General features: G+C 35.2%; 1 protein-coding gene and 1 long non-coding RNA gene across 4 annotated transcripts; one reads left to right on the top strand and one right to left on the bottom strand.

The window, feature by feature from the left end:
* The first annotated feature begins 16,278 nt into the window (after positions 1-16,278).
* On the top strand, positions 16,279-17,029 carry LOC148695820 (uncharacterized). Its single transcript, XM_088697405.1, has 2 exons — positions 16,279-16,318; positions 16,434-17,029. Exons 1-2 carry the CDS (start codon positions 16,279-16,281, stop codon positions 17,027-17,029), a joined length of 636 nt encoding a protein of 211 aa, XP_088553531.1.
* A 4,422-nt stretch (positions 17,030-21,451) lies between these two features.
* On the bottom strand, positions 21,452-24,564 carry LOC148695819 (uncharacterized). 3 transcript variants are annotated; one of them, XR_015963964.1, is made up of 4 exons: positions 24,306-24,564; positions 23,805-23,893; positions 22,758-23,029; positions 21,452-22,118 (listed from the first exon to the last, which is right to left on the bottom strand). It is a non-coding gene; the product is annotated as an uncharacterized LOC148695819 (long non-coding RNA). The 3 variants fall into 3 exon arrangements; XR_015963963.1 differs by lacking the exon at positions 21,452-22,118 and having other exon boundaries at positions 22,336-23,029; XR_015963965.1 differs by lacking the exon at positions 21,452-22,118 and having other exon boundaries at positions 22,336-23,019.
* Between the last annotated feature and the right edge of the window lie 540 nt (positions 24,565-25,104).

The raw sequence follows: 25,104 nt of genomic DNA, 5'->3' as shown, positions 1-25,104 counted from the left end.
ATAATGGGGATAAAGTTGGGATACCCTAACTAAGCTGAATAGAAAATTGATGTGTGTTTTTCTGTGATTTTAATAGAAAATTGGTGATCCGCATCCTCATGTTTAGGATTTGGTAAGAAATATACAAAATTTAAACGAATTTATGGTTTGATTTGATCCACATCCACGCCAAGATTAACATGATGCTCATAATTAATGCTTCATCTTTACATGGTAGATTTCTTTCTTTTATGGTGGGTTGATGGACAGATGGTCGAAAAGTGAAATAATTAAGTCGGTAACTGAGTTAGTTGATTCGACAAGTGAGTTGTTACACACTTAAGAATTGGTTCGATTTTAAGGAAAGAAAGTAACAATTTTCAAACATTTTGTTTGGTATTCTTTAATTTAATTACGCCTAATGTTGAAGAAATTTGCAAGACAAATTAATTGAAGGATTAGTATTATCATCTGTTATGCATCTGAATATTCTACTAAAGTTTTCACCAACAAATTTTGTTACTTTTCAAGGTCAAAGTATGGAAAGTATATACTATTTTGGATTTAGTTATTCTCCTTGGTCCCTAGGATAATATTAGAGCTTCCACAATGAGTGACTCTATATGGAGTTGAAAAAATTGTGAATATAACCTAATTTATAGCTTCAAGGACTTTTTGGGGGTCTAAAAAAATCTTTCTCAATGAGAGGCTAATACCTTTCTAACTCTATATGAAGCTACATATGTATTTGTATAGTAATTTGATTATGCCAGTAACTTTATTTTTGTCTTAACATTTTTTAGATTGATTTTGGACATGTTATCTTAAATTTTTGGCTTATTTTTAGCTACACCCACTAGAACTCCATTTTAATCTCACTTTGGTCCTTATAACTCAAAAGTCATCACTATACTTCCTAAAACTCAAAATTCACTTCACATTGCGTCTTGCCCCCTAGAACTCAATTTTGATCTCAGTTTGCTCCCTGAAACTTGAAAGTTGTCTCTATAAAACTCAAAATTCACTCCACATTACCTTAAGATCTATTAGTTTCTTAAGTGGATTTGATTTCAATGAGTCAGGCTATTCAATTTCTTTTTTATTTTTTCGCATCTCTTCAATTTCTTTATACTTAATATTCTCTGATTGTTGAATGTTGACGCATAATGGATACTTACAATCAAATTTATTCCACATGTGGCATATTGGGTGTTGGGTCCCTCATATGTTTTAGGAGACGACCTATAAGTTTCAGGTAGAAGAAAAAGTCCACAAGTCAAAGTAGAACGAATTTTGAGTTTCAAGGAATAAAGTGATGACTTTTAAATTACAGGGGCAAAGTAAGATTAAAATGAAGTTCCAAGGCCGTAGCTAAAATAAGCCTAAATTTTTCTTATGAACTTTTCAACCTAAAAAAACTCAAATTCTGGCGAAGTTAGATTGTATGACTTATGCACCGTTGGATTAGATTCTCTTATCTCAAACTCAATTGTTGGTTTGTTTCTATGAAATCAGACAAGATAAGATTTTATTTCATAACAACCATTGGATTTGTTTGTTTACGCTTTCAAATAACAAAATTGTAATGCCCTTACAATTTAGGTATGTTGTTTATTTATGTTTTCAGTTTAGGTCTCTAAACTACCAATATTAATTGCATCATATTTCAATCTAGAAAATTAAACACAAAGCACAATATCTTTTTATTGATCAATATCACAAAAAAAATAGCCTTTTGTTTATGTTTTCTTAATAAAAAAAATGGTTAAAAAATAAATCCTTGAGATTATTTTTGGAATTAGAAATCAAGCCTACCCATTTCTAAACTAAAAAAAAAACAAAGACTGGGTCCTCAATTGTTATGAGTCCCTTGATTTTTGGGGTTAAATATAGCCTAATTTTTTGCTACCTAATGAATGAAGTTGTTAGCTCATATGGTGGATGTAACCCCATTTTTTTGCCCATTGAATATGAATTTTTTTCACTAAAGCTACAAAATGTAGCAGCCTCAAAGAAGATAAAGCCTCCATCAAGGATGCTCTTAGGACACCATCCTAAATGGAGGGTAGTGATGTAGCTTTCCATTATATGCCCTAAAAGCAAGTCCACCTGTTATCCAAAAGGCAAGGTAAGAGCTGTCAAATTGCCCTTTAGTCCAAAAAACCACTTTCAGCAGTTCATTTATGTGGAGGGCAATTGGTGGGCCATGTAAAGCCCACCAACTGCCTTTGCAATTCAAGTCCGGCCTTGCACCAACGGGCAAGCTGACGTCGATATGACATTGTGCCAGTGGAACTAGGTGTGTTCTAACCACAGGTGTGCGTTCTCCAGCTTGAGCAGGTGCTTGATCTTGTATAGTAGATGTCCAGAGCTTGGACGTTGTGGAGCATCTCTAACATCAGCTTCTTGCAGAGGTGGGAACCAATGAACCTTTTGGCTCTAATATCGTTATCGGCGGATTGTCATCTAGAAGAAGAAGAAGAGATAGAGTTTGGGTGGTAAGAGGAAATTGGGTGGTGGAAGGGATAGGGAGAGAGTTTGGGTGTTGGAGTAGAGAAAGTTTCTTGGGCTTTATGGATTTGGTGAGAAAATTAGGTGGTGGGAAGAGTAAAGGGAGAGAGTTTCGTCGAAGAAAAAGAATATGGAAGAAGTAAATGGGAGGTCAATATGTATTTAAAATTATTGGAGTAAACACCCTTGCACATATAAAATATTTAAAAAATATATATTTGTGAATAACAATTGCCTTTGTTCTTGCCTTGCTCTTACTGAACCGATGGACTAGCAAAAAAGCAATTATCTTTTAAGAGAGCTATTTACATATCATTTCCCTTGCTTTGCTCTTGCCCTTTCCAAACAGTTAGACTTCCCTTAGATGACTGTATATGTCTCATCCTTGGAGATGTGCATGCATTTGGTTAATATCATACCTTTTTTATAACATACTTCCACAAATGGCAATGAACTTTTAGGCTTCCTTTCTCCATTTGTAGCATGAGAGCTTACTTTCAAAGCGCAAAAATGCAAAATTCTGCATGCGTGCAAATAAACACACACACACACAGACATATATATATATATATATATATATATATATTGGGGCATTGCATATTGATTGTCTAATGCACAAGTTGACGTGTTTTTCATAATAATTGATCAAATAATCAAGATCAACATGCAAAAGTGTGGATGTGAATAATAATTGATTAAATTATCAAGACTAGCAAGAGAAATAGTAAATATAAAAAGAACTTTGTATATGGAAGATTAATCTAAAAACAACATTTGTATGGAAGAATTTCTCCAATTATAGTAGAATATTTGAATTCCCTAAAACTAAAATTAATTATCCGAAGTATCACTACAGTCGTAGCCAAAGATTCACCCTTACCTAATAAAACTCCTTTTGACACTGATAAGTTTTTAAAACCCCTTCTGATGTGTGATTTATACGCACACAAATTAAACCCTCTTTTTATCAATTGTAGTAAGTATGTAAGTAGGGATCGTTCTGGACCGGGGATTAGGAGGGATTGTTAATCACTTGGATTTGACTCAAAAACGTAAAAACACAATATAAAACACTAAACTAGACTCAAAGAATGTAAAACTAAACACTTAAAACACTAAAACAAACCAAAAGACTCAAAACATCACCAAAACACTCAAAACTACCTTAAAAACACAATCTGGGCAGTTTTGAGCACTTTGACTACTTTGGACGAAAATTGGGTAATAAATTGATTCAAGACACTTAGAAACACAAACTAAGACACTTTCTAACTACATTGGACACTAAAGTAAAGGGGGATTGAGGTTTTGACGAATTTGAAAACAAAACTTAAAACTTTGTAAAATTAGAACAGATTGTAAAAATGAATTTGATGGAATGGAATGGATGGGAAGCTAGCTAAGGGGTTCATCTCCACACATGTTATACTTGCATATAAAACGATTTCCAATTGCTTTTCAATAAACCATGAATTCTCAACGCCCCAGATTAACCGTGAATTGCACTAATTAACCCTCAGATTTTCCTAACGTTATTGGATTGGATGATTGCATATGACAACCCAAAACATTCCCCACAAGTTCCCTATATGAATTGCATAATAGAGATACAAGCAAGAATCATTAAGTTCTTTGAAAACCATAAGCATTGACGAAGCACTCGTTACTATGAATTGCATGAAACTTATGCCAAGAATTTACTTAACGCAATTGAGATCATCAACTTTTACTACTTGTGAATATAATTCCATAACGATTAGGTGAAATTTCCTTATATCCTAGCATCCAATTTATGCATGATAATTAAGCGTGCACTCTCAACCAACACACACAAATCAATGTAATTCACATAGATAAGTAAATTGAATTCACAACTTATGAAACGCAATTAGAAGTAATCAAATCATATCGCAAGCATAAACGTGTATTTCGAATCCCCCCCTAGCCAAGGGGGGTTTAGTTCTTCATACGTACAAAACAAAGAGAATTTAAATTAAACATTGAAATCAAAGGAAAAGAAACACCTAAACATTCCAACAACTCAAACTTGAATTGTATGAACGTTTAGGCCCTCTTCTCTTCCTCTTTGTTGCGGCATAAGGTCTAAGGATAGGTTTTGGGGTGGTATTTGTATGGAGGAATGGATGTGTGATGGTAGGGTGTGTGTATGAATGGATGGGGAGTGGTTGAAATGGCTGAATTTCTGGAATGGTGGAATGGCACGGCACAAAGGGTGTTGTTGGTGTGAATTTGTGTATGAATCAATCCCCCCTTGTGGCTGCAATGGATGTTTATTTATAGGTGGATGAATGATTAAAAGAGGGAATATGACAGCTAGGAGGTTGGTGGAAAGCTGGAAATGGGATAGGAGTGCATGTGGGTGAATATGTGGCTGCAATGATGAAGTGGACAACCTGGAAAGCTGCAGCAAAGTGTGTGGAGGTGCTGGAATTGAATGGTTATGCACGGCAAAGGGATGTTTGGTGCTGGAAATGAATGTGAAAGCATGTGAATTAAAGCTAGGGTGAATGATGATGAATGCATGTGGATTAAAGAGTGAATGGTGGCTGCAATAATGAAATGGAATGCTGGAAAAGGTATGAAATGCACGGCAAGGGAGAATGAATATATGGCTGCATGGTTGAATGATTAAAGGGTGCATGTGGGTTGGAAATGCATGTGGAGTGGCTTGTATGAAGGGGGAATAATGCACGGCAGAGAAGTGGAATGACAGCTAGGTTATGATGATGAATGCATGTGGATTAGGTTGGAAAGGTGTGTGGAATGGCTGGAATGTGTGGTGATGAATGTGGAGTGGCTTGTGCAGCTAGGTTATGATGATGAATGCATGTGGATTAGGTTGGAAAGTGGTGGGTTATGCACGGCAAAGTGTGGAGAAAGAATGTGTGGCTGCATGGTTGTGTTGGTGATGAATGTGAACTCTTTGTTCTTCATTTTCATTTCTTCATCTCTTTATTTATTCCTAGCCTCCTTTGGTCTTCAATTTCATCCATCTACTTGGCTTTAAGCATATGCAATCCATTTAATGCCCCAAACTACTCCAAAATGCACCAAAATGCACTTTCTTGCTCCTTTAGCCCTTTGGACCTACAAACACACGAAAATAGCTTAAAGTACTAAAATTACTAAGTACTAGCAACATAAATGCAAGAAAACAAGCAAACTAAGGCGCATAAATATGCTTCTATCACCTTCGTGACCTGCCATAGGATTAAAATGGTGCTTTTCAGAAAACCGTTATCTAAGTGATAATTGGATATAGCTGAATCCACACTTGAAACTTGATCCTGCAAAACTCTTTTCACTTTACTTGCCATTTGTGAAATCCATAGATCTTGTTCTAGACTCATCTTGAGCTTATCCAACCACCCAAAGTATGGATGTGAAATGGCTTTGCACAATTGGCCTTGAATTTCATCTTCCAAATGTCTTTTAGGTAAGATAGAAGATCCTAGAACCCTAGACAATGCATCAGCCACATTGTTATCAACTCCATACTTATATTGGATCTCATAATCAAATCCCAGCAACTTTGCCACCCATTTTTTTTATGAAAGAGAGTATTTGCTCTCTGATTTAGGAAGTAATTCAAACTATTATGGTCAGTTTTGATCACAAAGTGGCGCCCTTGGAGATAGTTTTGCCACTTCTAGATGGCATAGACAATGGCAATCAATTCTCTCATATGCAAAGAGTGCTTGGTTTCTAGTCCTAGGGTCTGACTTGTAAAAGCAATTGGTTTACCTGTTTATTGCAAGACAGCACCAATGCCATTTCCTAAAGCATCGCTCCAGTTAAAAGGGAGTAGAGAAATCAGGTAAAGCTAGGACCTGATGAGATGTCATGACATACTTGAGGTGTTGAAAAGTCTCATGAGCTTCTTGAGTCCACTGAAATCCATCATTCTTTGTCAATTGATAAAGAGGTTGACATATTTTACCATAACCAGACACAAAATTTCTATAGTATCATGTGAGTCCCAAAAACCCCCTGAGCTCTTTTACATTTACTGGAATTGGCCACTCCATTATAGTTTGAATTTTTGTAGGGTTAACTACCACAACATTCCTAGATACAGTGTCCCATATATTCTCTTACTTTGCCCATAAGAACAGTTTGCTTCTTCACATACAACCGATGCTTCCTTAATAGCTCAAATGTCAACTACAAGTGAAACAATTGGTCCTCCCAATTCTTGATGTACACCTATTCATCATCAAAGAACACTGATACAAACTATCTGAGGAATGGTTTGAAGATGTCATTCATTAGACTCTAGAATGTGGTTGTGGCATTGGTTAATCCAAGAGCATCATAAAAAATTCATATTGTCGCTCATTTGTCTAGAAATGCAGTTTTTTAATGTCTGAGGGGTGCATTCCAATTTAGTGGTATCATACTCTCAAATACAACAAAATCCCTAGATTAGAATTATAGAACTCTTTGTCTAATTGTTGAAGAGAAACTTTTTGCACATAAGGTTGTGGTAATAAATTGTTTTCTAATTTGTACTTCTTCTCTATCACCTCAAACTTCATAGTAAGAGGTTAAAAGTCCCACAACATTGGACTCACTAAAGATAACCATTGCACCCCCTATACTATGTCACACTCTCCCAAGGGTACAAAATAAAAGATCAGTAGCACAATGATAATCACCCACTTCCATAGGAACTTGTTTGCAATAACCCCTAGCTTCTCACCTTACCTCCATCAATAATCATCACTTCAAATGGTTTAATGCTTTGTATTTACCACCCCATTTTGTTAGCTAGCCTAGCATTCACAAAATTATGGATACTACTAGAATCTGGAAGTTGTCACTGATTGACAATTGACCACACCATTTATTTTCATGATTTATGAAGTTTAGTTGGAGGATGTGCTATAAAAAACACTCACTCAACTCCATATGTTGCAATTCAAGCTTTTTAGTATGCAATGGTTCTCCCATTTCCTCTAATTTTATCTCATTAGCCAATACATCAAGCATTAAGAGTTGGTTATGTGCACACTTGATTATGTGCACATTTGTGCCCAATAACCCATTTTCTTCACATAACCAAACATTCCACCTATCATTCTTTATTCGTACTTCTTGTTGGGGCAAGTTTCTTAAATGGCAAGGCATGAGGTTTTGGTTTTAGTACAGGTGCAATAGGTACTGGAGTATGCATAGATTTATGGCTCTGCAAAGGCTTAAGAGCTAGTGGTATTGAGTCAGTTAATTTGGCATAATGGAGGGTTTTAATAGTTTAACATAAAATTTCAGCTCATGTTTCAACCTCCTGAAGAATAACTTTTCAACAAGATAAATCATATATCAGTTGTACGATTAGCCAATCTACGAAACTCAGTGATATATTCTTTGAGAGTACCTATTTGCCAGAGTTTTAACAAGGCCTTTGTGCAATCTTCGAACTTCGATGACCTAAACTTCTGACAAAGAGCCCTTGTGAATTCTCCCCAGTCGATGTAAAGTTCAAGCAATCTCTTTAGTGAAACCATTGTAGTGCCTCATTCTCCAAATGAAAGAAGACAGTGAACACCTTCTAAGATTCAGGAACATTATAGAAGGTGAAATATTGTTAAGCTTTATAGATAAAAGCTAAGGGATCATCACCATCTGCAAATATGGGGAAATCGATGCTTTATTGACACAGAGATCTGGGCATAATGCCTCTTCTTTCAAGATGTTCATGACGAGGGTTACATGGAGTTATTATGCTGCAAAAATCTATGTCAGCCACAATATGGGTGGTGGAACACCTAGATCTGGTGTTGGAGTAACTAGATTTGAAACAAAAATACCACCCCCACCATAAAAGAGCTCACAACGAAATTGTTCAAATCCAGCCGCGAGCTTAGTATTGACGTCATGTGAGTGGGCAAACAGAGCAGCTACGATGGAAAAATGATCATCTAAAGAAGAGATTCCATATATGACTCAAACGCAGCTAAATGAGTGTTCATGGCAGGAGTTATTAGATTGGTGGGGCTTACAAGAGGGACACTAAGAAAAAGAGGCTAATACCAATGATAGGATTAACTTTCAAACCCTATCTTAGACATGCAGGTAAAACTAGTACCAGCAATGGAAAATGGATGAAGGAAGGAGATGACAGAGAAAACTATATTTTTGCAATATTGTATTTTTATTAAAACAATTATCGTCATCACAACATTGGTACTTATACAACATCCCAAAACACTACTTGTCAGGTTGCAATTACAACCACTTAATTATTAAACTATTAATTCCTTTAACTCTATTGTGATTAAGACAATCACAAGGTTTAAACCAATTAACCAATTCATAACATGCACCTCGCCAGACTCCATCCACTCTAGTTGAACTCGCCACCACTCAAGCATAATGGTAAGTCAATCTCTTCAACTTTTTCTATGTTTTATAAAATTGGGATTTTGATTTTTTTTTTTTTTTTTTTAGGTTCAAATCAACTGTTTGGCTAATTAAATTTCATAAATTGCCAAAAATGACCAATTTTCTTAATCTTAGGACTGAAATAGGACAAACCAGCCATGCACAACAATAGGACATAAATAGGATTTTCCTAAACCTTACAATTACCAAATTGCCCTCCCATATAAATGGGTTACCCAGAAATTGGAATCCTCATTTCTCGTTTTTTTAGAGAGAAAAACAAATAGGAGAGAAAGAAAAAACCTCTCTTGCCTTCCCCACCGTTCGTACTCCATTAGATCTGTCGACGACCTGCACAATGCCACAAGTAGATTCCATCTTCCATTTTCCCTGGTTTTTGGTTCTCAGCATTTTTATCACTCTTTCTTTCTTCATCTTCCTTTCATTTTTGGCTTAAATTTTGCAAATTGTTGTATTTTTATAATGAAATTTGATGTTTCGAATTGTAGAAATGGGGTTGAGTTTATGGTGATTTCTTGTTTGGTTGCACTTTTCAAGAAGTGATTTCCTTAGAGGGAAGTTGATTTTCATTCATATGCGGAATTGAATTATGGGTCATTAGAATTAGGGAAGAATTTTGGTATCTTTGCTTTAGTATTGTGTGAATTGGAACTTGTTTATATGGGTTGTTATGATTTGGAACTTGTTTTAGGGTTATGTGAATTACATCTTGGTTTGTTATGCTTTTATCAACTGTAGCATCCTCTCTCTTGTCGATTTGATAGTGTTTCTTCTTATTCCATTTAATGCACCAAAACTAGGTAAGCTAGCTGGTTTATGTGAATTTTCCAGATTGGTTTCGACATTTCAAATGAATTTAGGTACACATGACACCAAGTGAAAATGTTGTTGTCAGATACTAGGACTCTATGTGCAAATTGTGCTTATGGATTACTACTTTCTTGTGAGTTGACATGTAATGTTTCATATGGAAGGGGCTTTCTTGATACGACTATGCTAGCTACAAAAGACTAGCTAAAGTTTTTTCATTTTTCTCGAAAACAATGTGAATTGTGAAATGATCGTAATCACTTTAGTCAAGTTTATCTTGCACGTTGAGTATGCGTGAGGTGCATTGAATCACTAGTCCGTAAATCCAATCATGTGCCTTGGTTGATAGTATGATTCTACAATATTATTTCTTTTGTTTTCATTGTACAAATGGTAAATATGTGTTTATGGATAAGGAACTGAGGAGATCTATATTCATGAAGCTGGTTTTTGGGAAGTGGGTGGTGTCCTGATTTGGTTACCTACATTGCTTTACTTGCTACTCAGGGAAGACAAATTTCTATTGGTGACCCAAAAGGGATGATATGTTCTTGGACTCAATGTTCTTATTGTTGGACTTTGTAAGTCTTCTGAGCTTAAGGAAGCATATTTATTATTGTACAAGAGGTATCTGTTATTTAGAATTAAAAGGACAATTTTTGAGAATTTTATGGAAACATTGTTGACATTTTGAATGTTCTAGCCTCTGTTGAAGGCTCTTGTAAAAGCCAAACTGAAGAAACTTTGAAAAATTTATATTCAAATGAATGTTTTCATTTATATTCTCATATCTTTTGTAATTTCGCTACTTCGTTCTTTTATGGGATGTTCCTGTCTATTTCAGTTTGTTCTATCTCTTCTATAGCCACCATAATTGATTTACCAATGATGAATGGTGGCAGGTTAGTGAGATTTGAAAGTGTTATTTTCTGTACAGTTCAAATGCACATACTGTGTGCATAATGTGAGCATGGTATGTACATGCTATGGGCATGTTATGTGCATGGCTTGATCATGCTCTGCGCATTAAAAGAGGTCAAATTTGGGTTTATGCTCAATTATTTTAGTCTACTTTTGAACTAACGTGATTAACAACACAGAATCACATGCTACAGGATTCAAACCGTTTCAAGAACTGGAGACATCTTCCTTATTGGTCCATGAAGTAAAGGGTTAAAACCTTTAAATTTCCTAATGTTGGTGTGTTCAAATATATGATGATCGTCTTGGCTAATTTGGTTGAACTTCTTGCACACCATCTTTGCTGAAAACATGTTTTTAAAAAATAGGGAAGCAACCTTCGTCAATTTTTGGAGAAGAAGTTCGTTAGGAAGAGATTGTATGGCCATTGAGGTGGTTTTGGCTTTCTTCATCTTTTGGACAAGAACTTGTGCTTTTGGTTTTGGTTTTAGCTTGAAGAACTTATGGTTTTGACTTTGTATGGGCATAGAGGTGGTTTTCGTTTCAAGAAGTTGTGGTTTTCAAATAAAACACAAACTCTTAAGAAGACAACTGAAATAGATGGTTTGTATCTTTTGGACAATAAGGGAAAAAGATATGGCGGTTTGCGACAATTTCACCTTGAAAATGAATGGTTCTGACACGAACCTTCTTTTGGTGAAGTTACACATTATTCTGTTCAAATACCCAACAATCATATCTTTTACAATTAATTAATTAATTAAATAAAACATACTGTGAAAACCATGTTTTCATAATCATATTCCAACACAAATACATGAATTATAGGGTCAGTAATTCTAGAATAATGGTCAATTATTAGGTATGTATACAAATCCATGTTAGTTATACATATAAAACCATGTTATCATAATCATATTCAAACACAAATACATGAGTACATTATATGCACATGGCATACACAATATATGCACGTAGTATGCACACTACGTTCACATGTTATGCACAGTATATGCACATGATATGCACGCTACATGCATATGCTATGTAAAACAACTCCTTGGCCAAGGAGTTGTTTATGGGATTTCTAAGACACATTAAGATGGTAAATTTAACTCAAACACGAGAGATGGAGTTTTAAAGTATATATGAAAAATTAGTAGTGAGTCGATTATATCATAAGAACAAAACTTTTAACGAGCTTTAATAAAAAAAATTTATCGCATTAAATTTGAACAAAAAATTAAAGTCATGGCTTAAAACTTTATTACTACGACATTTTCTTTGAACATAATTAGATCTAGGGATCCATTAGATCTTCTTCTAAATTGTATAGAATAAAAAAGGAATTGAATTTTGTATGGTAAAACAGAACGCTAGGTTTAGGAGGAAAAAAAAAAAAAAAACAGATGTAAAAACCATCAAGTTTTGAACCCATGCCTTGTTGAAACTAACAAACTATGCTCACCAACTAACATGACGCTTAATATTGTTTGTACTTGCACACAATTGATATATAGTACAAACATTGTAAGATAGGCTTGGACCAACCCTCTCATCCATGTGGCTCCGCCACTGATCAATTTCTGTAACCTATATTATTATATTATATGTTGGAAATGAAGTAGCAGGAGTTGATAGTTATATGTTGAAAATGAAGCAAGGGGTGTCAGATTTAACAACACACTAACCTATACGTTGGAAATAAAGTAATAGAAGGGACAAAAAATGAGTGATGGGATTCCTACAACTTTTGTCGATCCCAAGCAACAAATCCTTACCACATAAACACTTTCAACATAATCCCTCTTTTACCCAATGAGCTTTCTTCCACATCAATGATACACTTGTATAAATAAGCTCCTCACACTTATTTGCCATAACTAGTATTCTCATACCGAAAAAGCCATTCCAATTCTCAGATAGCCAAAATAATTCACAACACCAACATGTCCAAGTTCAGACATGAAAATGAGGGTTTTGACACCAAGTTCCATAAGTGGTATAACATGGAACCTTTTCCACTTCCAGGTTACCCAAGACAAATCATACATCATCGTTTAGCTGTGTTAACTTGGAGATGCCGTTGAAAAATATAGATTAGGTCCATGGAAGACTCGATTATGAGACAGGCATCACCAAGTATTGGAACCACAAGCTAATGAAAGCACAAAAACAGCTTGTGGACCTCAATGGTAAAGCCAACGAAGCGCTCTATTATGCAAGCAACAAGAAAACGAAGGTTGACACATCTTGAGAAATTATCCCATCCATAAATTTTGAATTGTAGAAGAAGCGTCGCAACCATATTGAGTCGTATGAGTGTTCCCGAGAGTGAAATATCGAAATGGAGGAGGAACGCAACAAGGGGTTTGAGGATTTTCATCAGGTAGTGAAGGGAAATGAACCCCATGAACTAGAATATGACTCTTTGACAGTGGAGGAGGTCGAATCATTTAATAAAATTTGGTATCGGTGATCGTTCAATAGCTATGGTAGACTTAATTTGAAGGCTTAGATTTTAAGCAATGTAATGCAGTTGTGCAATGTATTTGCTAACTATTATATGATAATAAACATTAGGACTATGTATCATTGTTATCTTCAACACCTACCATGTCCTAAACTAAGTTAATGTGAAGATTATCAAATATGTAAATACGCACTATATCCATTATATGCACACGACATGCACATCATACGTACATTTCATACACATGGTATGCATAGAACTTGAAATCGAGCAACGACCTACTTTTCGCATTAATAAGAAACTTTAATGGCAACCTATTGGTATAATGGATACAATTAAAACATAACTGTTATGTATATAAGGATTCAATGACAGTTTGCAAAGTCTTGTTACGTATATTGACCATCGTTTAACCGTGCACGTGGAAAACATAATCCTCGCTGGCATTATTTCATGGACAAGCTTGACCTGTAATGTCCTCTAAGTTTTTTCTTAATCTTGTTTTTCGCTGAGACACACTAGGTTGTGATTATACTCGCTAAATTTCGGGGCACAATATATGTGCATTATAACTAGTGAACATTCTCGTTTCTCATATTAAGTTGTAGCCGTGCATACTGTATGCACACCACATGCACATTATAGAAAAAAAATTACACAAATTTCTACAATCCAACACTTGAACCATAAATTGTTTCATTCAGTTTTGTAGCATCTCAAAAAGTAAAGTTTATTCCACAACTCATATGCCTCAAAATGACACAAACTCTAATTTTACTAAGTATTAATTCACCTTACAAACAACCCATTTATTCCATAAATTATTGATGTAAAAACTTGGAACTAAACACCCTACCTTACTACGTCTGCCAAAACTTCAGTCGCCTAAAAGAATGGAACTTTCCGGAAAACAAAAAATACGGTACAAACCTCCTATCTTTAAGGATGAAACAATTTATTGTATGGAACTATAACACACATAGCTCATAGATCTGAGCTCAAACTTGAAAATCTGGACCTCATTCTTCTCACCTCTATCTCAACATCCTGTGATTGAAGTCAAAGGCATGGGGCAACCCAAAACCCAGCTCACTCTTCTAACCCCTTTATGCACTTCCCTCTCCTCAAAATCAAGGCTCGCACATTTGAGCTCAACCAAAAAACTCAGAGCTTACAGCTCTCTCTCGACATCACTTTCTTCTAACCCAGAAAAATGACATCATCACCTGTGAGTTTTTACAATTTATATGGTATTTTCATCATTTCAGTTTTGTGCATGGTGTGCATGGCTGGTTTGTCCTATTTCAATTCTAAGATTAAGAAAATGGGTCATTTTTGGCAATTTCCCTTAAATTTTTATGCGTTTTATATCAAGAACTTCCTTTTCAATGAATTCTAGTTGTGGGCACTTAAAAGCCCCTGCTTTCACATTTCTTCTTATGTTGTGTAACCATTTGTTGGGTTTTTCTGCAATTCAAATTCATTGTATTATTTGTTGTGTTTTAACTTTTATGCAATTCAATTTTTATACTTTCCAAATTCGTTGATTGAATAATTTGTTGGGTTTTTTGTTCTTAGTTTTTTTATAATCATGATACTTGTTTGTGAAAGAAGGCATGAGAGATGAAATAAATTTTTCGATATCTGTTTTAAGTTAGTTACTTTATGAGCTCTTGAACTCCTGTTTTAAGTTGGTTGAGAGTAGTAGCCTACCAGGTGAAGGAAATATATATTATTACAACTATTGATAGTCGGAGATATTACCATTAAACCAAATAGAGCTGCTACCATTTCTAATGATTATAATTTTCAACAAATGTAAAATTTCATGTTAGCATTTGTAGTCTAATGGTAGCACCATTATTTCATTGTAACTCTAATATGTAAATGTCTAAGTTCTCTTTTTCTTTTCTTTCTATTGTACTCAAATGTCTGAACTTGAATGTATAATAATATAGAAGTTCAACATGTTTGTACAAGTTTTTGGTTGTTTGTCATTCCTTTCATTGGGATTGTGTTCTCTGTGTTCAATGTTCATTGTATGCTTAGAGTTTTTCTTTTTCTTTCTATTAAACTAGCCTTTGGTGTTACATCCCGGCCCAGGCCCCCACCACATCCCGAGCTCGACTCCACCGTAGCACGATATTGTCCGTTTTGGGCCCCGACCACACCCTTACGGTTTTGTTTTTGGGAACTCACACGAGAACTTCCCAGTGGGTCACCCATCTTGCGATTGTTCTCGCGCGAACTCGCTTAACTTCGAAGTTCCTACAGAACCCGAAGCCAGTGAGCTCCCAAAAGGCTTCGTGCTAGGTAGAGATGAGAATATACATATAAGGCTTACATGATCCACTCCCCTGGGCGATGTGGGATGTTACAATCCACCCCCTTAGACTAACTCTAATGGTGGGCTAAATGCCAAATTTTCCCCCAAATTTCACCCCCCCAAGCTAAAACATTGGACTAAAAGCCAAATGCTAAAGCTAGGCCAAATACCCCCCCCCCCCCAAATTCCCCCCTGTGTGAGTGGACTCGTTGGCACTTGGGCCAGTCTCGGCCCGTCCACGCTCCAAATCGCCCCACGCGTGCGCCTGCAAGGGTTTCCCGACAAGGTGGGCCCCTTTGTCAAGCTGTGTGTCGGCCACCCACCTGGGCTCCCAATGGCTATAATTACATCCAAGGGATGTGATTTAAGGACATTGAATCCAGCGGCTGAGATCAAATATAATCAAATCTAACGGTAAAAAAAAAAAAATCTAACGGCCCAAATTTAAATCTAACGGCTAAATTAATTAAAAAAAAATATTTAACTCAAAATTCACCCAAAAACTCTATAAATACCTATGTATTTGTTCAAACATCCACACAAAACTCAATTTTCTCCTACAATTCTTCCAATTTATCTTTCTACCATTTCTTTCAATTTCCAAATTGTTCAACATGGCAAGTGAGCATATTAGAGGTCGTAATTGGACCTGTGAGGAAGATGTTACTTTATGATTGGCATGGGTTTCTGTTAGCCAAGATGGTGCAATTGGCACAAATCAAAATAAAAAAGTTTTGTGAGATAAAATCATTGCAAAGTTTCAAGAAAACTGCAACGGCGGAAAACGGGACGGTGGTGGTGTTTATGATCGGTGGAAGACTATCAATAAAGCATGCACTTTATGGACGGGAAGCTTGGAGAGAGCCGTGTTGGCATGCCTAGTGGAAGGAGCGTCATAGAAATTGTGAGTTTTGTTCTTGATATTTTATTTGTCATGTACATAATATTAGTTTGCAACTAATTATTTTTATGTATTTTTTGCATAAGGTGACAAAGCAATGGAAATTTACAAGACAAGAGAAACACCAAAAAATCAAGTTTTTAAGTTGCAACATGCTTGGGACATCCTCAAGGATTGTCCAAGGTGGGGAATCGATGTGGACCAACAATGGGGAAGATTATTTCAACGTGAAGTCGCACAGACAAATGCCGGAGATGAAGGTGTCGATGAAATGACCCCATCTCCTTCTTTTGCAAGGCCCCAGCGAAGAGAAAAGAAAAAGGAAGCAAAGAGAAAAGGGAAGTCCCAAGATCCGATGAGTGGACACTTCGCTACTGGAATTGCAAAATTGAATGAAACCCATAGCGCTCACCAAGAAGAAACGACCCGAATGCGTTTGCAAATGAAGGAAATCTCAGATAGGGAGCAAAAGAGGTTTGAAGTTAATTTGATGATAGAGGACCTCAGCAAATACACTCCAGAGAGAAAGAAGTTCTTACGTGGTAAGCAAAAGGAAATTTTGCGAAAGTCTGCCTTAAGGAGTATGTTTCAAGATGATGAATCCTCTGAACCCTATATCCTAATTCAATCACAAAGTCCATCACAAGTGAAGATGGTGGATATGATTATTAAGTTTATGTAGTGTATGAATTATGTGCTTTATTAATTAAGTTTATTAATTGTCGTTTGTATTAAGTTTATGTAGTTTATTAATTATGCGGTTTATGAATTATCAGTTGTATTAAGTTGAAGGCTTGCTTTGTGAAAAATTTAGTGATTTTTCAATATTTATCAGAATTTAAATATTTTTAGATTAAAATGTTCATAAAATTAATTTACGATAGTCTATATATTTATTTTTTTTTTAAATTTAATTTAAGAAAAAAAAATAGCCTAAGTTCATTCTTTAATAATCCCGGGCTAAAATTTTAGGCCAGAAGGGTTGCAGCAGAAAACCTGTTTCTGGCCTAAAACTAAATTTTCTGGGCTAAAAAATTTGGCTTTTAGCCCAACCATTGGAGTTGGTCTTAGGTGCCCGATGTCCTCGGCAGCATACTTCCGGCCAGGGATTGGCTCTGATACCAAATTGTCACATCTCGGCTTGGGCCCCCACCACATCCCTAGCTTGACTCCACCATTGCACGATATCCGCTTTGGGCCCCAACCATGCCCTCACAGTTTTGTTTCTGAGAACTCACACGAGAACTTCCCAGTAGGTCACCCATCCTGGGATTGCTTTCGTGCAAACTCGCTTAACTTCGGAGTTCCTACAGAACCCAAAGCTAGTGAGCTTCCAAAAGGCCTCATGCTAGGTAGAGATGAGAATATACATATAAGGCTTACAAGATCCACTCCCCTGGACGATGTGGGATGTTACATCTGGCAATTGGCTCTTTTTTATTTTATTATTTATTTTTAAAAATATATATTTTTGAAAAATAATAAACTTACTAACCACGCACAATCTATTCTGTAGTACTTTTTTGTGAATGTTTATTTATTTAAACTCTTAATGCAATAAGAGAAATTTAGATATTATGAAAGTTTCACCATTTTTGTCTTCTCCCTTTAAATTCACTAGCCTCTCCGCACAAGTGAGAGGCGTTTTTGTATCACGGGTCTTGTGTGTCCCAAAGATGTGTTTCTTTAGATATTTTTATATTTCTTAAGTGATTATTTTATAAATTGTCTGTTTGCACACATCATAACAATAGTATCTACATACTTTTATTGATGCAATCATCAAACAATACGAGATTCTGCTATTCATGCAATCGTCAAACAATAAGAGATTCTGGATGCAAGTTTATGCTTGAAGTTCATGAACAATAGTATGTAGATGTAAATAATAATAAAAAGTAGACAAAAAATATTAAGGTCTATCAAGATATGCATATCTCGAGAAGCCTTATCATGTACATATCTCCCTGTGTACAGTCCATCGCTTACAAGCATGCGAGAGGCCTTTCAATTTCAGTGTGAGATAAGGTTAAGGTGCATTCATATCCTTTAAAATCAAATTCTAATTGAATACACATAGTATGTTATAAACTTATTTAAAATCATGATTGAATACACCTAGACTTTCAAAGAATAATTTAAAATCCTAATTGAATACCCCTAGATTTGTAAAAGGAATTGAAATTAAATCCAATTGAATACACCCCCTAAACTTTCATGTGTGCACTTCCAGTATCAACCACCACCCACATTAAAGCTCTGAAAGTATAAGTGTATTCAATCAGGATTTTATTTAATTCCATAATTTTAGTTATTTAATTTGCATTGCTTTTCATATTTTTTTAAATTCTCGTTTTATAGATTGTTGGAACTTGAATTGGCTCTAAAGTTCGACACCAAGCAAACTTTTTCTTTTTGTTGGTTTTATTTATGTTTCAAACTTTCAAATGCTCACTACTGAATTGCTTAATTATGAACTCCAAGACCACGCTGACTTTTCGTTTCAATGTTTTTCCCCTTTTATTTAGTAAGTCCAATCCATGACATCTTCCATAGCCAATGCATCTCACAAACATTGAGGAAGCAAAAAAGAAAAAGAAAAAAGATGAAAAGGAAAAAGAAAGAAAAATTTACAAAGAGGAAACTTTTTATAACACATAACATGAAAACCAAAAAAACTTATGATATGATTAGAAGATAAATTTGTAGTTTCCAACGTTAAGAATTTCATAAAAGACCCATCTTGATTTAGAGACACACAATATTACAAATTACAAACATAAACTCTTCTTCCAATATCAACGTCATGGTTGCCACCTATTTGTTTCCAATTTTCATTGTGAATTTACAAACAATATCATAAAATTAGAAGTTTAACTATATAGAAGCTTCATTGTGATAAGTAGAGAATAATAGTAATAATATAAGTACCTTCAAATTAGATAGTTTTCCAATAGCAACACTTTTACTCCAATTGCTCGAAGAAGACTGTAAGTTCAAGTATTTTTTTTCAAGTTCGAGTTAACTATTTGTGACCATGTTTATGAAATACACAAAATTGTGATATTGTACCTTAATCCTATGCTTTAACTTTTTCAGTTTGAGCGAGGTATGATGCTTGTAAAACTATTGACAAAATTAAGTTTTAGATCATTTGAAACTAATGTAATGGAATGTACTACATACTTAACTATGAAAAAAACATTCATTATTATACCTTGTTTAGAAAAAATTGTATAGTTGCGATTAATCTTCTTTTTGCACACACATTGTGACAACCTGTCCCTAATTTTACGATTTTATTAATTTTAAAAGAGAGAATTTACGAAATGCCCCTAGATGTAAGGATTTTGACTTCCGTTGACCATCATTTAGAGAAACGTATGACTCATTCTTTTAGCGTATTTGCGTAGTACGCAACGATATGAACGCGTGGGCACAAGCAGAATCGAATTTGGAGCTACTATAGAGATTTTACAAATTTACAAACGTGAAGGGCAAATTGGTAATTTCATATTTAGAGATATTTTGTATTGTTTTGTGAGACATGTGGGGCCCACACCTTACTCCTGCCCTGTCCTGTATCCTCACCTTCCAGAGATCTCAGTTTCTCTCTCATTATTTTTCTTGTTTCAAACTCTCTCTCCATTTCTCTCTCATATTTTTACTCCTCATTTCTCCCTCATTCCTCTGTTTTACAGAGACTAGCAAAACTCAGCCTCCGGGGAGGTCCTTTGTCATAGTGCTACCACTCACCACGACGGCGAGATGACACCCTCACCGTGTCTCCTTCTCTACCACTTGCTCCACCTCCCCTTACCTATTCTCGGCCCCACTTTGGTATGGTTTTGTTCCCCACATTTCTAGCTTCAAATTGGCTTTTGTATCATTGATTTTTGTGGTGAATTGAGCTAGATATGAGCTTTGGAAATCAGCCCCAAAACCAGGCCGAACCTATGCTTCGCGAAGACGGCGAGTACGTTTGTACTCGCATGAGTGTAGACGTGTGAGAGTGGTCAGCGCATGCGGCATATGGCTGCCTGTGTAGCCACTTGTGGCGGCGCATCGAGGAACACAAGGTCCTTCATTAGGTTTCTCGATGTGCCGGAACCAAATTTGCCCTCCGTTTTTCAAAATTCGATCATTTTAAAATAGTTCATTTATTAGCCTACTTTTGTATGAAAACGTGTTTATACGTTAATACATTACGTATTTACATAAATGGTTTCGTTTCTAGGTGAAACGCATCGCAAGGATCTTCGATGCTCGCAAGGCGGGTTCGACTCAATGACATGATCTGTGAGTGGGTCTTTTCTTTGATATATACATATAATTGTTTAGTTTCCATATATACTTCTAATAATGAATTTTCTTTATGACTGCCGTAAGTAAAGTAACAATTATAAGAAATGACATAACGATGAGGATTAGAAAATCATTATAAATCTTACAAAATGCCTTAGCTAAATTTATAGCTATGAATAATGTTATGTTGACTAGAATGATTGAATCACTGTGGCATGACTATATGTATGTTATTTGCTCATCGTTGCTGCACCGGTGTTAGTACTCACCCGGGCTAGGGCTAGCCTTTCACGTGTATGTGCACATCGCACCGTACGCTCACTTTGATTCCATTGTAGGTGTCAATCTTGTCCTAGATTGCTAAGGCAATTAGGACTCGCATATGCTGCACATAGTGCCAATCTTCATGTGATTGTAGTACAAGAGCGTATATCATTGTTACACCCAGTTTTGTTCATGTTGGAATATCTCTGCATGAACTCATTTTTCAGAATGTGTCGATGAGCACTCGATATGATATGTTTGCGTTGCGAGATTATGTGATTACGGATGTCGTGTACTTATTTACGAAATATTGTGCCTTATTGAATTCTTGAGATTTTGTAGGCTATGGTAGGTATTTTCTTACTATACATAGTATGTATATTTTAGAAACTATACTTGTTTTACGGCGAGAGGACATTATGTTTTCGAAAAGGTTTTTACAAAGATTTGTTTTTAGGCCCACTTATCCTTATTTTTCGCCCCTCCAGTTTTAGTGCTGAGCTTTCATGTCGACGAGGATTCTTGGCAAATATTGATATTGGAGATTACGTTCGATGGTATAATTCTCATCCTACTTTACTGTACTTTACTTATGCTCTGACATCATGTGTGAAATTGGTTCATTCCCGCTCACAAGCGCACTCTTATATTTAGGCACCCTTTGGTTTAAATTTATTCACATTTTCCACATCACTACACTTTATGGCTTCGTCACCCTTCTGGTGTCGACCAGCACAACTCGATTCAGAGTCCAGGTGGACAATCTGGGTCGGGGTGTGTCACATATATTTGTATAACTGTAAATAATTAATTGGCAAACATATCATAAAGAAATAATACTGTCAAAGATAGATATGCATGACAATCAGGATTGTACCTAATTCGTTGAACCTCTTTGTAGGTTCGTATGAAGTGAGGAGTAGTAGCAGTTTTCATTTTTCATGCACCACCTATATGAATAATCTATGTATAAGGTATGTTTCCTACCTAATTTTAATTCATTAAAATAAAAAAGATAGCTAAGGAATACATATTGTTCGTGCTTCTTCTTTTTGAACTCTTTGAGAATTAGTTTGCTAAGATCAACAGTTTTTACCCTAACAGAGATGCCCCAAGTAGGCGAAAAAATAGAAACACGTCTGCTAGGTGGCTCTTCTTTAGGTGGTGTCATCTTCATTTTTTGTCGCATTTCTTGTGGAATTCTATAAATAAACAAAATCAATAAATTTTGACACAACCAACATTGAAGAGCTAAAAGGTTAAACACGTGAAGGATGTCTTTGGTTGTTCAAACTATGAGTTCCGATGAGCATAAGTATATTGGTGTAAACTCCTTGTCATATCTGAGTGAGCATATGAAATCATTTTTTTTTTTTTTCAAATAAAAATACAGCTGAAACATAATAATGGCAACCTTCATTAGTGAAAAATGACTAAGAACTTAGCCATGTCTTTAAATATAAAAAGATGCAAAACTACCATACACTGTTTGGTGGGATACTGATTTTAAAATCTATGCATCTCTTAGTGCCATTATCTAACAAAAAGTATGAACATATAATTAAAAATTACAACATATTTTATCAACTTTACAGGTCACAAATGTTTTATAGAATTTATAGTCAGCCATAATCCATCCCCCTATAACAATTCTAATTTTCATGGTGAATCATATAATCCGACAATAGCAAATAAGCAAATATCTAAAAATTGTATTTCAGGCTCTTACTGGTGTCTATTCCCAGGACTCAGGTGTCCGGGGAGTTTTTGCGGATTAACCAATAATTATCTTCACTGAGTGGATGGAAATGAAACTCATATTTTAGTTATTTGTACGGTACCTCTCTTTCGAATAATGATCATGAGTTGTATTGTTCATACAGTAGTAGTCTTCTCCTCCACCAACTACCTTAATGAATACATTGAAACTGTGAAATGAAATAAAATTTCTTAAAAGAAGAAAAAAAAACGCAGAGATGAATACCTAATGGTTCGCTTGGCCACATCAAACCTTTCCACCATAAACTCAATGGAAGTGTGTGAAGTCAATTCTGTATGTAGATTCACACTAACATTTAATATAACAACTTCTAAATGTTGAACCTGCAGAGTACTGGAATGATTTTAGTGAATTCGTCTACACTAATTAAAAGAATATCAAGCTTGGATCAGTTTAGTAAATAAAACAATTAGTCGATTTGTTCAAACAAATTAAAATGAAAAACACACCCGTGATTAAAAAAAGTCATCTCACTTGCACATGAATGTGTGCAGAGAGGCTAGTATATTTAATTTGAGTAGTGACCTTTTGTATAATAAAAAGACTTTTGTAATAAATTTGTATAGTAAATCTGAAAGCCAATCATGGGCGCTACTTTCATACGCATGAGAAAAGAATTCCTTTTTGAAACTAATCAGTTAGTACATCAACTGTATTACATGAATAATTAAAACCAAACTACTTTGGAAGTGAACATGTACAAAGAGTGCCATCGTGAGATCTCCATTGATTTAGATGACGTATGTGTAAATAGATAGATTTATACTCAATAAGAAATTAAATACACTTTTTAAACAAATCGACTAAAATAGTATTGTTCAATACCAATTTAATTGAATTCGACTTGTGAAAAGACATATTTGATAAAATGTGCTAAATACATAACAGTTAACACCTAATATCAAAACAAAATTCAATCTACATCCAATAATAATGTTTTGTGGTCTTCAGTTTAATTGAGTCGCAAGGAAGTAGTATAAAGTCGAAACTGAGTAAGGTCAAACTCATGGGTTTTCTTACTAAGCTACAATTTTATGCTGCTAAAGAAAAGTACTTAGCATAAGTTTGTTCGAATATTTGGAAATTGCATTAAATTTCAGAAGCTTACGTTTTCTATGAAACCAAGCAACTGTTTGTGACTGCAAAGGAAGCTTCTTGTGATGAATTGTAAATGATGATAGGATCCAACACAATAAACTGTAAACAAACAATTGAACTTTGCTTATTAGTTTGTTACAAGTTACAACCATCACGGATATTTAGCACCAAAATTACGATGCCAAAAAATATCCTTCGTAAACAAAGAGAAACAAATGACGCCAAATTTTATACTCAATGCATGCAACTGATAACCACCGATTAAAATCATCCAAATGAAAAAAATTGAATCCAAAAAAGAAAAAACCATATGGCAAATTGCAGCAATTACTTAAGTAACCAAGAAATTGAAGTGTTCATGCAATTTGCGAACTCTAAACAGACCCAAAAAAGTAAATAATCCATAACCAAATCAAAATAAATGAAGCAAATAATCAATATTCTTCAATGTTCTAAGAAAGGTAATCGATTGTAAAGCAAAAAAAGCGAAGGAAATAGGAAAAAAAATCACCTGAAATCTTGTCTAAATCGAGTGTGGATGCAGAGGAGATTTTGAAAAAAACCACGCGGAAGAAAGGGGATTTGTGCAGAAGACAAAAGTGGGTTCGTTTCCTCTTTTGTATGCATAGGTGATGGAGTAACCCATTGTTCCTCTAGAACGTGTAGTTGATGGCGGTTCCATCTCCGGTCTTTGCAATTGTTGCAGTGCTCAGTGTGCCAACGTGATAGAGAATTCACTCTTATCTAGAGTGTTTGTCAAATTTTATTATTTTTTAATTGTGATTTTCATTTTTGGTGGAAATGTAAAGTGTGATTTATTGTGACCCTTATTTGTGGGATGACTAATCTAAGGGTCACGATGAATTTCAAATGTGGGTATTTAAATCTGGTGGTTGACAATGTCGGTGTTAAGGTGGGTGCATATGTTGTTCGCAGCGGAGCAATCCGCTTTTTGTATTTTGTTTTTTAAATTCCAAATAATTTTTTAATAGTATAAAATTACAACTTTGACCCTACTTTTTAGGCAATTATCCATCGTTTTTTGTATGAAGTGGGGATATTTTAGGGATTTTATAATGTTTCGCCTATTTGGGCTTTCCCTTTATATATATAGATAGATTACTAAAATTCTATTGTTCAGTTACATCGGTTTCGGTTCGGTTCATACCTGTTTATGGTTCCAAATACTAAATCATTTGAATACCACATCAAAATGGTATTCAAGTTCTACTTTTTTTCCCCTTGTTTTCTGCATGCTTGCATTCAAATACAACTTCTAATATGGTTATACAAAGTTACATATAAAGCAT

This window comes from Pyrus communis, chromosome 7 (genome assembly GCF_041283825.1).
Source record: "Pyrus communis isolate YQ-2024b chromosome 7, ASM4128382v1, whole genome shotgun sequence".
Lineage (NCBI taxonomy): Eukaryota > Viridiplantae > Streptophyta > Magnoliopsida > Rosales > Rosaceae > Pyrus > Pyrus communis.
The sequence above is the reverse complement of the archived record's forward strand: the minus strand, read 5'-3'. Positions and strand labels throughout refer to the sequence as shown.

What these genes read in the sequence shown, in the direction of transcription:
- LOC148695820 (XM_088697405.1), top strand. Translation starts at nt 16,279, where the DNA reads ATGCACTTTATGGACGGGAAGCTTGGAGAGAGCCGTGTTG. An exon ending in GCTTGGAGAGAGCCGTGTTG is followed by an intron (nt 16,319 to 16,433) that starts GCATGCCTAGTG and finishes TTTTTGCATAAG; the next exon opens with GTGACAAAGCAATGGAAATT.